General features: G+C 50.3%; 1 protein-coding gene across 7 annotated transcripts; it reads right to left on the bottom strand.

The window, feature by feature from the left end:
- Positions 1 to 1,820: 1,820 nt before the first annotated feature.
- LOC129529599 (melanoma antigen preferentially expressed in tumors) lies at positions 1,821 to 13,664 on the bottom strand. Of its 7 annotated transcripts, none has more exons than XM_055375079.2 (6): positions 13,465 to 13,664; positions 11,680 to 11,713; positions 10,948 to 11,044; positions 4,884 to 5,206; positions 3,845 to 4,453; positions 1,821 to 2,764 (listed from the first exon to the last, which is right to left on the bottom strand). In XM_055375079.2, the coding sequence occupies exons 3-6, from the start codon at positions 10,966 to 10,968 to the stop codon at positions 2,188 to 2,190; spliced, it is 1,530 nt and encodes a 509-aa protein (XP_055231054.1). In that variant the 5' UTR covers positions 10,969 to 11,044; positions 11,680 to 11,713; positions 13,465 to 13,664; the 3' UTR covers positions 1,821 to 2,187. The 7 variants fall into 7 exon arrangements, with proteins under 7 accessions (XP_055231054.1, XP_055231056.1, XP_055231060.1 ...); XM_055375081.1 differs by having other exon boundaries at positions 10,948 to 11,221; positions 13,465 to 13,652; XM_055375085.1 differs by having other exon boundaries at positions 10,948 to 11,221; positions 13,261 to 13,633.
- Between the last annotated feature and the right edge of the window lie 241 nt (positions 13,665 to 13,905).

The raw sequence follows: 13,905 nt of genomic DNA on the forward strand, positions 1-13,905 counted from the left end.
GAAGATCCCTTGAACCCAGGACTTCCAGACTAGCCTGGGCAACATAGGAAGACCCCCATCTCTAGAAAAAATAAAAACATAGCCATGCATGGTGGCATGTGCCTGTGGTCCCAGCTACTTGGGAGGCTGAGAAAGGAGGATCACTTGAGCCTGGGAGGTTGACGCTGCAGTGAGCCATGATCATGCCACTACACTCCAGCCTGGGTGACAGAGTGGGACCCTATCTCTAAAAAGAGAGAGAGAAAGAGGGAGAGCTTTTAAAAAATGGCAAAATGTGCCCACAAGCTGATGGGCCTCTTTTTCTTTTTTTTTTTTTTATTGAGACGAAGTCTTGCTCTGTCACCCAGGCTGGAGTACAGTGGCGTGATCTCGGCTCACTGCAACCTCTGCTTCCCGGGCTTAAGCGATTCCCCTGCCTCAGCCTCCTGAGTAGCTGGAAATACAGGCACCCGCCACCATGCCCGGCTAATTTTTGTATTTTTAGTAGAGACAGGGTTTCACCACGTTGGCCAGGCTGGTCTTGAACTCCTGACCTCAGGTGATCCACCTGCCTCGGCTTCCCAAAGTGCTGGGATTACAGGTGTGAGCCACTGCACCCAGCCAATTTCTATTTCTTATAGAGCTTACGGTAGGAGGCTTGAAGATGGGAACAGAAGAAAAAAGGTTGAAGGGCCCAGCTGCTGTGTGTTGCAAGACAGGAAATTGCTGACAGTCTGCAATGCCAGCAGCCTCATGAGTGGTTATCACCAGGACAGAGGCCTCAGAACAGGCAGGACTGGGTGTGCTGGCACTCACAGCTACGTGCAGATAGAGCCCGCCCCTGGGCCTTGGTGTGTGACCTTCTTCCCAGGTGCTTCTTTGGGAAGCTGTACAGTGAGGGAGATGAGGCAGCCTAAGGGCAGGACACACTAGCATAGGAGCGGTGGCAGCTAAGTAGGCTGACTGCCCAGGGATTGCAGAGTTCACCTGCACAGTATGATATCTCCCATCCTTTTGGATAGATTGTTCTATAAGGTGGCCTCCACCTACCCCCAACTCCCAAATCTGACATTCATTCATCTACTTCCCCTGAAGTGCTCCCTAGCACTTGCCATGAGTTTGTTCACTCTTGGGACCCCAAATCCAAGGCATCTCACTGGCTGAGATTCAGTTTACCACCTCATTGATGGGGGGACTCTTATGTTGCAGAAGTAATTTTCTCACTGATACGACCACAAGATGTCGTCCTATTTTTAATGTGGGTGCAAATACTAAATAAATATGATCTTAGTGTTTTGCCAAAAGGAATTAAAATGTTTTTAACGGGTCACAAATTCAGAAAGGGGTTGGACCTGGTGGGATGGGTTGGTGAGGCCCAGAGGCTCCACTTCAAGTGCAGTACTAGACATCCCCTTCCAGTACGGGAGGTCTGACTCATGCACAGTCAAGCCCAATACTGGCACAGCCACAGGCCAGGGATGGAGGCTTATGAGTCCACTGGAAAACAGGGAGAACTGAGTCCAGGGTCTCAAGGGTTTAGTAGTGAGGGCTCCTGTGAAGAACCCTTCACTCAGTGGTGTTCATTACCAGCCCCTTCCTTAGTATGTTCCAGGCCCTGAGGATGTACCTTGCATGCTCTAACCCTTTGAACACCAAAGAAATAAGCAAGGAGATAACAGATGCCCCAAAGAGATGAATGGTGTCATGAGATCTGGGGGTTGGGACCTTGTCCAGCCTAAAGGTATAAGTACCATGGATGAGCAGTGTCTTATTTAATCAGCAACTAGAGATTTCCTGAGGTTTAACTGGGAAAGCAGGTTCATATACTACAAGACACCAGGTGCTTCACATTGCTTCTCTTTATTTTCAACAGTTTCTTTACAACAGTCTACACAGGGATTAACTCCTACATGTACTTCCCAAGCCAGAATCTCCCTTCAGAAATTCAGATTCTATTTCTAACTCTATAAGATGTATCTCCCCAAAGATCACATTAACTCCTCAAGTCAACATCTGCCTACCCCCAACTTCCCCTTTTTTTTCCTCACTGAACATTTGTCTGAATGTTTTTTCCTCACTGAACATTTTTTCCTCACTCACACTGAACATTTGTCTGAAACTGTGGCTGCTTTGTTGCTTCAAGATGCATGCACATCCTGGCTTCAGTGTCCAAGTATGCAGAATGAAGCATATGATATGTGCACCCAGCTAGTTAGGCATGAAACAGGGGCACAAGATGGGCTCCGGGTCATAGAAGGTTCTGTCCCCACAGTGAGGACAGGGGTTGGCACTAAGCCAGACCATGCTGGGCCGCCCCAACTCGCACAGCAACTCCCTGAGCCTGGCATGCAGATAGGCAAGCCTCTCCAGGTGGAGGGTACCACGGACGTTCTCATAACTCTCCAGGGGGACAGGATACAGCACATGGGTCAGATTGCTCAGCCCAATGAGGTGCTGCAGGAGACTCTGCAGGGCAGATATGGAGATGGGATTCCCGCAGAAGCTTAAGGTCGTAAGCTGGGAGCAGTGGCTCAGGGAAGGCAGGAGGACAAGGAGCTGATCATCCGTGATCCCACACTCATCAAAGACCAGGTCCTGGAGGGTGGCAGAGGCTCTCTCCAACAGAGCTTGGAGGGGCTCGGGACTTACATCGGTCAGCACGACCCCACTTAGACTCAGGACACTTAGCTGACTGACGCTGGGACTCTGGGACAGATGCATCACATCCCCTTCCGAAAGCCGGCAGTTAGTTATTGAGAGGGTTTCCAAGGGGTTCATCACGTGCCTGCAAATAGACAAAGCAGTTAGAGCTGGGGAATGGTGGTAGTGGGGTGGGGAGACTGGAGAGAGGCCCATTTCACCAAAACCCAAAGTCTTCCTGATGATAGTTAACCGCCAGGATGCCATGCTGTAAAGGAGCATTCAAGGAGTACAAGTTTAGGTTTAGTCCTTTCTCCATCATTTGGTGTAAGTGGGTCAAGTAAACAAAGATCTCAAACACTCCCTTGGCTGATCTGTGAGGCAGGGTCCAACACAGACCTCTTAGGTGGTGTGAGCATGAATTGAATTGAGAGCCTGATTTGATGTCTCAAGCAAGGAAAGGCATCAGTGAATTTTAGTATTTGAAGATACAACTGAAAATACTTTCTTTCAACTCGGGCTTCCTTCTGCCACTGCCTGGGCCCCAGTCACCTCTATCTCTGTGCCTGATGAAGCTACTAGGGAGTATTCACAGTGGACAAACTGGGGCAAGGTCAGCAACATCCAAAGGGGGTTCCCAGGCTGCAGGGCTACTTTAGGTCACTGTATCATCAGCAAACCACCTATCAATTTTTGCAATTCCTCTCTTGTTGCTTCTCCCACATCTCCAGAATCCTGCATTTCCCACCTATTACCTTAACTGGAATTCTAAATCACCCTTTACAGACAGGAAATTTGAGGCAGGTTTAGAGGGAGCAGCTCATGTTGAGAAGCTGGTGAGCGCACAGCTTACAATTTCAAATCTCACCTTTGATGGGCTTTCCCTTCTTCAATGCCCTCCTTGCTTATTTTTGATCATCTTAGGCATCACTTCCTAAGGAAGAATGCCTAAAGCCACCCTTGCCAGGCCCCAACCTCCCATTACAGAGTTTTCTAACAAGGAGTCACTGTTAATAGCATCTATCCTAATGTATACCTCTAACCCTTATGAGTAGTAGTTATGTGATACCATGCTTGGGGACAGTGGTGAACAAGACGTGTTAACTGGTAGTGACTTGCTCATTCTTGCATTATTGGTGGCTGGCACATACAAGATATCCTTTATTGTTTACTGCAATAAGGAAGGGCTTGCTCTGGTCTGCAGAGAAACCTCACCATCTCTCACCTGAGCAACTGATCCAGGCGGCCTCTAAGGAAAAATAAAGAGTCCACATAGAGAGCCTGCAGGCACTGCAGACTGAGGAACTGAGAGGTGAACTGGGCGATATACTGCTCTTCCTTCTCCGGGGAAATGTAGGAAGACGCATGGATGTGGGAGAGGAGGAGTCTACGCAGATTAATCATCTGGCCCAGGTAAGGAGAAAATTTCGCCAAGGTGGGTAGCTTCCAGGTACAAGTCACTTCCAAATCTTCAATAGAGTCCAGCTGCACCATTTTCAGGATCATCTTGATATCCTGCATGGGCATTGCAAAAATCTTCAGCTTCTTACAGCACAGGTGTAGTACATTTTTCTTTCGCTTCACTTTCTCAATGAGGTAGGAGAACAATTCATCACAGGCACCTTCCTTGAGGAACAGGTCTACGAGCACCTCTACTGGAATGAAGGGCTGCTCTGCCTCTGTGCTCAAACCATCTACTTTTCGCTTCTTTGTCATGGGCTGAGCTGCTTCTGGCTCTGGAAATGAGTACAGACTGGCCCTGTTTCCAGACCATACAGTCCAGAAGTCCTGATGAGAGTTCTTCCGTAAATCCAGCACTTGAAGTTTCCACCTCCTGTAGGGAAAAACAGGTAATTAGCTGAGATGATGCTTTAAGATCAACTCAAAATAAGACCATGAGTCTCATAATGTAGGTAAGAACCAAACAGACATCCACCTTAGATCTGCACTTTTACTCCGTCCTTCAGGCATCAGCTGCTCCCTTTCCCACTAGGATCCTGGGATCCTTCCTGGTCCCCAATTCCCACCCCACCAGGAGGAAGCAGGTGTGTGTTCCTTCAGACACCTCTGATTTTAATCAGTGCCCCATGTTCAGAAGCCCATTCCAAGAGTGACCCCTGCAGTAGCCCCAAGGCCTCCCTGAACTTCCTTGCTGGCACCATCAGAGCCTCTGGCCCAGCCTTAGGCGCTCCATGCTCCCTGACCCCAGCTGCATCCTGCTCAGGTTCCCAGGGCCCCACACCAAGCTACTAGGTCACCCTTACCTGGGGCGAACCTCCTGGGCAAGAAGCACATCAAGTCCATCAAGCATAGCTTTGAAGGTCTCCAGGTGAAGCTGTTTTCCCTTCATCAGCACTCCCAGAGGGAGGCAGGTGAAGGGCCAGGCCTGCACCATTGCCTTCAGGGTCTGGCTGTGTCTCCCGTCAAAGGCTGCCATGAAGAGTGGCGGGAAGAGCTCCCTGGGCAGCAACTCCAGGGCGGCGATGGCCAGGGCCTCATCCTTCAGCAGGCTCTGCCCTGCCAGCTCCACAAGTCTCCGTGGGCTTGTCCACACGCTCATGCTGATATATCGGCTCTGAATGGAACCCTGAGGAAACATATAGGGAACAAGGCATCCCTTTCAGCCCAAGCATAAGCAACTCTATCTTTTCCTCACCCTTCTGAGGGACCAACTTAGGGCCAAAGTCACTGTGCTAGCAACAGCAGGGGAGTTCTCAGTTTACCCCGATTCCACTCTGCACTCGGTGGCCACAAAGCCACAGCTCTGCCGGCACCAGGATGAACATCTCATCAAGTATAGAGGAGGGGACAGGACGGCCACTGGCACCATCCTGTATCTACCCACTATTTAATTCTAGTCCCCCTGGGAAGTGAGAACTAAGGAGCCTGAGGGCTGACCCTGCTCATTTTGGGAAAAAGTTTCTGATGATCACTCAAAGGCAATTCAAATGGGAGTGTCACATAGCCCAGGACAGCATCCTTCTCTGCTCCAACAAATAAGCCAGATGGGAAAGATGAGGAACACACACACAATGCACAATGGATGCCATTATGTTTCACTAAAAAATTTTAAATGAGAAACTACAGAAGCAGCACAACAGTATTACACAGCAATTGGAAGTAGAATAAAAAAAAACACATTCTGAGACATGTATTTTAAGTGCGTCTCTTTTACGTATATTAAGAGTTACTACTTTGACATGGAAATCAGCGGAGCAAACACTTCACAGTAAAACAAAGCCTGGTTCTTTTCCCCCAAAACATTAGTTTTAAAATGGAGAAATAAAAATTGTGTATATTTATGGTGTACAATATGATGCTCTGAAATATGTATACATTGTAGAATAGGTACCTTAAGCTAATTAACATACGTATGATCTCACATATGTGTGGTGAGAACACTTGAAATATACTCTTAGCAATTTTCATGTATACAATACATTATTAACTACAGTTACCATCTTGTATACTAGGTATCTTGAAAAAGCCTCCACCCTCCAGCACAGTGGCTCATGTCTGTAATCCCAGCCTTTTGGGAGGCCAAGGTGGGAGAATGGCTTGAGCCCAGGAGTTCAAGACCAGCCTGGGCAACATAAGGAGACCTCGTCTCTATTAAAAAAAAAAAAAAAAAAAAAAAAGAAAGAAAATGTCTTTAATTCCAAAGCATCTGAAAAGAAAAAGAAAAAAATCTATGGAATATTTTTTAACCTTTTAGTTAAAATGGAATATTTTTTAACCTTTTAAAAAAAAAGCCTAACTAGTAAATCACTGATTTAAAAAATCATAAATGATGCAAATTATAATTGCTTGCCACATACTATTTAAATTGTAATAAAGTAAAATTCAAAGTAGATGTCTTTTATTTTCCAAAAAAAAAAAGCCGTTTAAAAAATTATTTTTAACATATACAAAATGGCAGAAATCAAAATGTTTGGGATTCAATATAAATAATAAATGTTCCAGGTAATGGTTATACTAATTACCATAATTTGATCATTACACACTATATATGCATAAACTAAAATTTCACATGTACCCTATAAATATGTATAATTATTGTGTATCAATTAAGAAATCAATCCAATAACCAAAGAAAAATGTTTGGGATTAAGGCAAAACTACATTTAGAGACAAGAACAAAGCCTGTTCCTTTGTAAGGAAAGAAAAAGGAAAACCATCTAAGCAGCATTGGCCCTCATGGCCCGTGGAGACCCTGAGGTGACAGTAGAAGAAGGCAGTGGCCATAGCCTGAGGCTCCCGACTCACCAGACCCAGCTGTGGTGCAGAAGCCATCTGCCCAGACCTCTGGGAAGACCACAACATTGACTCCAAGGCCTCTGGGTCCCTCCTCTGGCCCCTCTGAAGCTATTACAGGCCTTTCTGGGCATACCTCCCCTTTCAACTCCACGCTGCCAATGGAAGAGCCAAATCTAATTACATTCCTGGATCTCCAGCCAGTGAATCCTGATGGGGTTTTTTACTTACTTCAGGTTCAGCTGATTGAATGGGATGTCCGTTTACAAAAAGGAAAGAAAAAGTGAACAAAACCACCCAGAGAGTATAACTGTTAGGGGAATTTTCGGCCACATCAAAATTACCCAAATATTCCAGTTAAGATAGCTTTATGAAGAGCATCATGACATCACCCCTCCCCACTCCCAAACAATCCCCAAGTATCAAATTGTCACTTATACCCCATGTTCCCTAACACAGCAAATCACATGCCTATCCAGGGAGAAAGGGAGGAACAACAGAGGGGTGGCTGGTCTTCCAGACTTTGAAAGTCAAGGCTGTCCTGAAGGAAGGTGGGTCAAAATTACACTACAATTATGAGTTAGTCAGAAGTAAGGCTGGGCATTTGTAATGGGACTGAGTGGATTACCACAAAGACAGATAGGTTTTTTGGGGGCGGAATTGAAAGACTTTGGCCTGGATGAAGTAGAGAGATTAAAAAGGGGAATGGCTAAGGAAGATGAAAGATAGTTCCAGTAAAGCCAAGGTAATCACTGAGGCAGGGAGGGAGTTCAATCTTCCTCCCTCCCTAGAGGGAAAGGGTGTTTTCTCCCAGAAAGTCAGGATCCTCTTGGCAAACAGCCTTGACAAGATTAAATCTAGGAATGTGGGCTGGAGAGGTGGGATAGAGAGTAATATTGGTGACCAAACCTAGGACAGCAACATTTTCAAGTCTGAAAGACCTTGTGGTTTCTTAGGAATCTTGGAGCCAGGAAAGAAATAAACAAGGGCCGAAAGCACACATCCCTGCAATTAAGGAAGTTGTCAGAAGACCTTCTCTTTATGGTTAGGTGTCCTCTTCCACACTGGGGCTGTTCACAAGCAGCAGGTCAGGCCTTTACCACAAACATAATCTCCAATGGCCAGCCCCTTCCTAAGTATTACTAATGTTTCCACACTTCAAGAAAACAGCTGTTCTTTCTTGCCCCTTCCTAAGTATTACTAATGTTTCCACACTTCAAGAAAACAGCTGTTCTTTCTTGCCCCTAAGCTGCTCAGGTACAGAGATTCTGGTCTGCAAGATGCAATCAGGCCTATCAATTAGACTCAGTTTTTCTCTATTTCCATGCTAGGCACAGTGCACGAATATATTTTCCGTCACAAAAATTGAAGTTACATTTGGCATTTAAGGATCTGCTTAGGGATGATTCCTATCCTGGGCCTGATCACCCACTGGTGCTTTTGAAGTTTTGGAACCTCTCCACCCAAAGAATTCTCCAGGCCATTCTCTGCCTCATGCACTGTGAAGTCCCCACAATTCTTATATTCTACTGGCAAGTGTCCAGCTGGAATGTCTTGGGGCCTGGCTTTGTTTACTGTGGCCTGCGTAAGGAGGCTGTAGTTCATTGAAGGATGTTTTCCATTTTGGTTCTCTCTCTGGAGACTTTCTCCTACTTTTCACCCTCAATACCTAATGGCCTTTGTGAAAACTGGGTTAAACTACAATTTGTTCTACATTTCCTTTAATTCCCAGGCAATCATCTTCACTCATCAGCTGCGGGAGACTGAGATTAGTAATAAAGGTCATTGTCAATGTCCCTAATTATCAAGCACCTACTGGGCACAGCAAAGGCCACAGCAGCTCTCATTCATTACCTCAAATAGCCTTCACAGAGAATCTAAAGTTCACTGTCATTTTCATTTTTAGTCTTGTAAGTCCTTGACTCTGTCTGGGGAAGAACCTGCTCAGCTCCAGGCAAGCAGGAATTGGTAGCCCTTATGTGAGGAGTTTAGAAAAAGTTTCATTTCCCTCCCTATCGAACAATCTAAGTGTTAGAAAGGGCTGATAAGCTTCACATAAACCATGGAAAAAGAGGAAAACTGAGTAAGTCCAACAGTTAGGGAAGCTTCTATGGGATCCCCGCTTCCAGGAGATCCAAGGGAGGAGGAGGAACCGCGATCAAGTGTGAGTTGTGTAATCTCTGAGCTGTGCAATCTCCCTGTGAGGCAGTGACACTCCTCTTTCCAGCTTCACACTGCCAGTTTGTCCAGTGGCACTGGAGGAAGCAGCACCAGGGGCACATTTGCACAAAGGTGCTGTCCTTCCTCCCAGTATAAGGGAGGAGTGAAAAGACTGGGGCCCAGCATGACTCCTAGGGTCCAGGCATGAATTGGGGAGATATTTCTGCATGTCCTGTCTACTGGTTCTTATGGTCCTTGTGGGCTGCGTAGGCCAGAGTGGCCTCTGAGCTCATCAGGGGGGTGGTCTGCACCCTCCTCTCTAGTCATAGAATCCCAGTGGGGACCCCCGAAGTATCTGCACCAGGTCCTTCAGGTGTTTTTTTTGGAGTGCAGTGGCGCAATCTTGGCTCACTGCAACCTCTGCCTCCTGGGTTCAAACGATTCTCCTGCCTCAGCCTCCCGAGTAGCTAGGATTACAGGCACACGCCCCCACACACGGCTATATTTTTGTATTTTTAGTAGAGACGGGGTTTCACCATGTTGGCCAGGCTGGTCTCAAACTCCTGACCTCAAGTGATCTGCCTGTCTAGGCCTCCCAAAGTGTTGAGATTACAGGAGTGAGCCACCATGCCCAGCCTCTTTTTCTTTTTTAGAGACAGGGTCTTCCTGTGTTTCCCAGGCTGGTCTTGAACTCCTGGGCTCAAGTGATCCACCCATTTCAGCCTCCCAAAGTGCTGGGATTACAGGCTTGTGGATACCAACAGCACCCGAGCACGGTCCCACAGTCCAACACACTGTGCCGTCCTTGAGCCTTTGGTTACAGCACAAGTCTCCCGGCTTCAACCCAGGTTGCATGTTCTCCCTGATCTCCCCAGGTGGCACCCAAGGATGAGGCAGTGCAATCTTGTTGCTCACTTCCCAGGACCGACACTTACCCCTAATGGCCCAAGCCCATGGGGCAGTGAGATCAAAGCCTCCTTGAGCTCATACTCTCTGACACCACTGGAAGTGTGGGCTTTTGCGTCTGATTACCCCGGGGAAAGGTTCTGAATGTAATCGTGCCTTTGGCAATAAGGTCCACAATGCATTAAGATTTTTTTTTTTTTTTTTTTGGAGGAGGAGTTTCACTCTTGTTGCCCAGGCTAGAGTGCACTGGCACCATCTTGGCTCACGGCAACCTCCACCTCCTGGGTTCAAGCGATTCTCCTGCTCCTGTCTCAGCCTCCCGAGTAGCTGGGACTACAGATGTGGGCCACCACGCCCAGCTAATTTTTTTTCTATTTTTAGTAAAGACAGGATTTCACCATTTTGGCCAGGCTAGTCTCGAACTCCTGACCTCAGGTGATCTGCCCACCTCGGCCTCCCATAGTACTGGGATTGGGATTACATGCATGAGCCACCATGCCTGGCCTAGGGTTAATTTTTATTTTTGGAGACGGAGTCTCTCTCTGTCGCCAGGCTGGAGTGCAGTGGCATGATCTTGGCTTACTGCAACCTTCGCCTCCTGGGTTCAAGCGATTCTCCTGCCTCAGCCACTTGAGTAGCTGGGACTACAGGTGCATGCCACCATGCCCGGCTAATTTTTTGTACTTTTAGTAGACGCGGGGTTTCACAGTGTTAGCCAGGAATGGTCTCAATCTCCTGACCTGGTGATCCGCCCGCCTCAGCCTCCCAAAGTGCTGGGATTACAAGCATGAGCCACCGTGCCCGACCCTAGGGTTGACTCTCATACAAAGACAGCAGGGGAAGTGAAATGCTCTTTTGTGGAAATGACCAGAAACAATAAAAGCGGCTCCTGCCTCTTCGTCTACTGTGAGGGACCTCAAGATGCAGCTCCCATCTGGCTCGAGTGACAAGGACAGAGGGGAACAGGGCTTCTCTGAGCACCTCAGACAGCTCAGGGGACCTTCTTACCCGCAAACGCCTTCGTTCCATTTTGAAGCGACTTAGGCTGGCCTCAGGACTTCCAAGCTTGGATTTCTAGGTCTCAGTCACTTGTTTCCACGCACGTCTGAGAGTAATAATCAAAATGCTCCAAAAAGAAGAATACACGTATAATATTTACGAAGCAACGGCCTCCTGTGGAAACCTCCGCAAATACTGCTGAGGAAACTGACAACTAGCGACTCAATCCCGCCCTTTCAGCGCAAATCTCTGGCTCCAAACCTGAGCACCAGTGTTTCCTGGGCTGAACCAGGGGGCAGGAGGAACAACAGACCATGTGGTTGGTCACAAGTGACCCCTGTGTTCAAGGACCCTGACTACGGTCTTGCAGCGACATTTCTGCCTCTGCTCCCGCCTTCCTAGGACGCCTACGCCACTGCCTGGGCCGTCCCCAACCCCCAGCACCTTCAGAGGGGCCAAGTCCCAGAGCATCCACCGCATTACAAATGCGCACCCACCCTGGAGAGCTCCAACCACGAGCACCGCCGCCTCGGTTCAAGGCATCCTTACAGCCACAACTCCTCAACTGGGGCCAATTTTCCGGGGCAGGCGGCCCGGGGTGACCCAAGTGGCGCACATTATTTTCTTTGGTCTTCAACCCATTTCCAGAGAGAAAACAGGGACCCGGGACAGGGGTGGTGCCGGGGGCACAAGCCCAAGGTCACCCTGCGGGGAAGCGGAGGAATCAGGGCTCGAACTTACGTTTTTCCTCAGAGTTCACCACACCACGAAGTTGCTGGAAGGAAAGAACGAGACAATGGCTCAGCTAAGCGCCCTAGCCGCTGCGTGGGGCGGGGGGGTGGGGGCCGGGGGGCTGAGCAGCCTGGTCTGACCAATCCCCGTTTCTCAGTCCTTCCAGGGCAAAATCTCACGAGATCCAGTGAGGTCGCCCAGAGAGTCGAGAGGGGCTTGTTTTCAAAGACTGGGAGGAGGAGGGGCAGTGGGGGGAGGGGCAGAGGAGAAGGGAGCAGGAGGAGGGGAAAAGGGGAGAGGAGGTTGGAGAGCAGAGGAGGCTGGGGGTGGGGAGGAGATGGGGTGGGGAAGGAGGGGAGATGGGGGTGGGGAAGGAGGGGAGATGGGGGTGGGGAAGGAGGGGGCGGGAGGAGGGTTAGGAATGGGGGAAGGGAGACAGGGTAGGGGAGGGGTGGGCATGGGGGAAGGGAGACAGGGTAGGGGAGGGGTGGGCATGGGGGAAGGGAGACAGGGTAGGGGAGGGGTGGGCATGGGGGAAGGGAGACAGGGTAGGGGAGGGGTGGGCATGGGGGAAGGGAGACAGGGTGGGGGAGGGGTGGGCATGGGGGGAAGGGAGACAGGGTGGGGGAGGGGTGGGCATGGGGGGAAGGGAGACAGGGTGGGGGAGGGGTGGGCATGGGGGAAAGATACAGTGTGGGGGAGGGGTGGGCATGCGGGAAGGGAGACAGGGTGGGGAACCGAGAAGAAAGACAGTGGTGGGGGGGATGGAGGAAGGAACACAGGGTGGGGGGTCGGGATGGGGGAAGGGAAACAAAGAGTGGTGGAGGTGTGGGGATTAGGAACGGAGACAGAGGGTGGGGGAGGGGTGGGGTGGGGGAAGGGAGACAGGGTGGGGGAGGGGTGAGGATGGCGGAAGGTAGACAGAAGGCGGGGGAGGGGTGGGGATGGGGGAAGGGAGACAAAAGGCGGGGGAGGGGTGGGGATGGCAGAAGGGAGACAGAAGGCGGGCCAGGGCGAGAATGGGGGAAGGGAAACAGGGTGGGGGTGGGGATGAGAGAAGACAGAGGTTGGGGGAGGGGTGGGGATGTATAAGAGAAACAAAGGGTTGGGGAGGGGGAGGGGAAAGAGGCAGAGAGTGGGGGAGGGGTGGGGATGTGGGAAGAAAGTCAGAAGGTGGGGGGTGAGGGATGGAGGAGGGGTGGGGATGGGTGAATAAGTGATGGCTGCGGCCTTTCCCACCAGACAGTAGGGTGGGGGCAGGGTGGAAAAAGGGGGTGCGGTGGGCGAATGGAGAGGCAGTGGGGAGGCGGGGGGCTGACTGGGAGTGTGGGATGGGGTGTTCTGGGATCACGGAGACCTCCAAGTCTGGACTCTGTCCTGGGTCTGTGCTTCTGGCGACCTCCCTTTTCTTCAGTGGGATGCGGGGTGCAGGGGCTGGTTCCAGGGTCCCCTGAGCTCAAGTTCTCGCCCCACCCCGCCCCGCATGTCTAGAAAAGATGCCCCTGCCCTTGGCTGGGTAATCTCTGGATTTACCTACTTCTGTAACCCCCCGGGCTGAAGAGACCGCCCCCCGGGATTCAATTAACTTACTCTCTGGAGCGCGCGTTCCTTCCTGCTCCCGGGAGTCGGTTTCCCAGAACTTTCTGAGGCCCGCGCATGCTCCCCTCGACTCCCCGTGTTTCCACTCTCCACAGAAATCCACGCATTCACGCCCCTCCCCTCCCCCGAGCCTGCAAAGGACTCCGCCCTGCTTTCCCTACATTCAGGGCTGCTCCTTTTGTCGCCAATACAGACCTGTTGACACGTCACGCCTGGGAAGCGGGTGGGGTGTCCCGGAGCAGTGCTGAGGCGCTGCAGGCCCGGCTTCTGGCTGCGGGGGAGCTGTACTCTGAAGTCTCGCCGGAATCTCGCGTCTGGGGCCAGCAGGGGGCACTAGAGTCAACAGGGACTGTATGCAAAACCCACTTCCTCCCAGGCCCTCTAGGGGGATGGTCAGGCTTCTGCAGAGATGGGGAGGAGCCTTTCCTGGTGAGGGGAGAGGGACGGGCTAGGAGCCAAACGGAAGGTCCCCGTGTTCAAGGCCCTTCAAGGGACGGGTCAGGCGAGGAATCTCTTTGAGTCTTTTGAATTGTTTTATCAGTCAGGTCTGGGAAGTACTCAGCCTCCACAAACTCTGTTTTCCTGAAAGGGGTCGTGGGGAGACCCCAACCTCTCCTGCCACAGGCTATGATGGGC

The sequence above is a fragment of the Gorilla gorilla genome, chromosome 23, assembly GCF_029281585.2.
Source record: "Gorilla gorilla gorilla isolate KB3781 chromosome 23, NHGRI_mGorGor1-v2.1_pri, whole genome shotgun sequence".
Classification (NCBI taxonomy): Eukaryota; Metazoa; Chordata; class Mammalia; order Primates; family Hominidae; genus Gorilla; species Gorilla gorilla.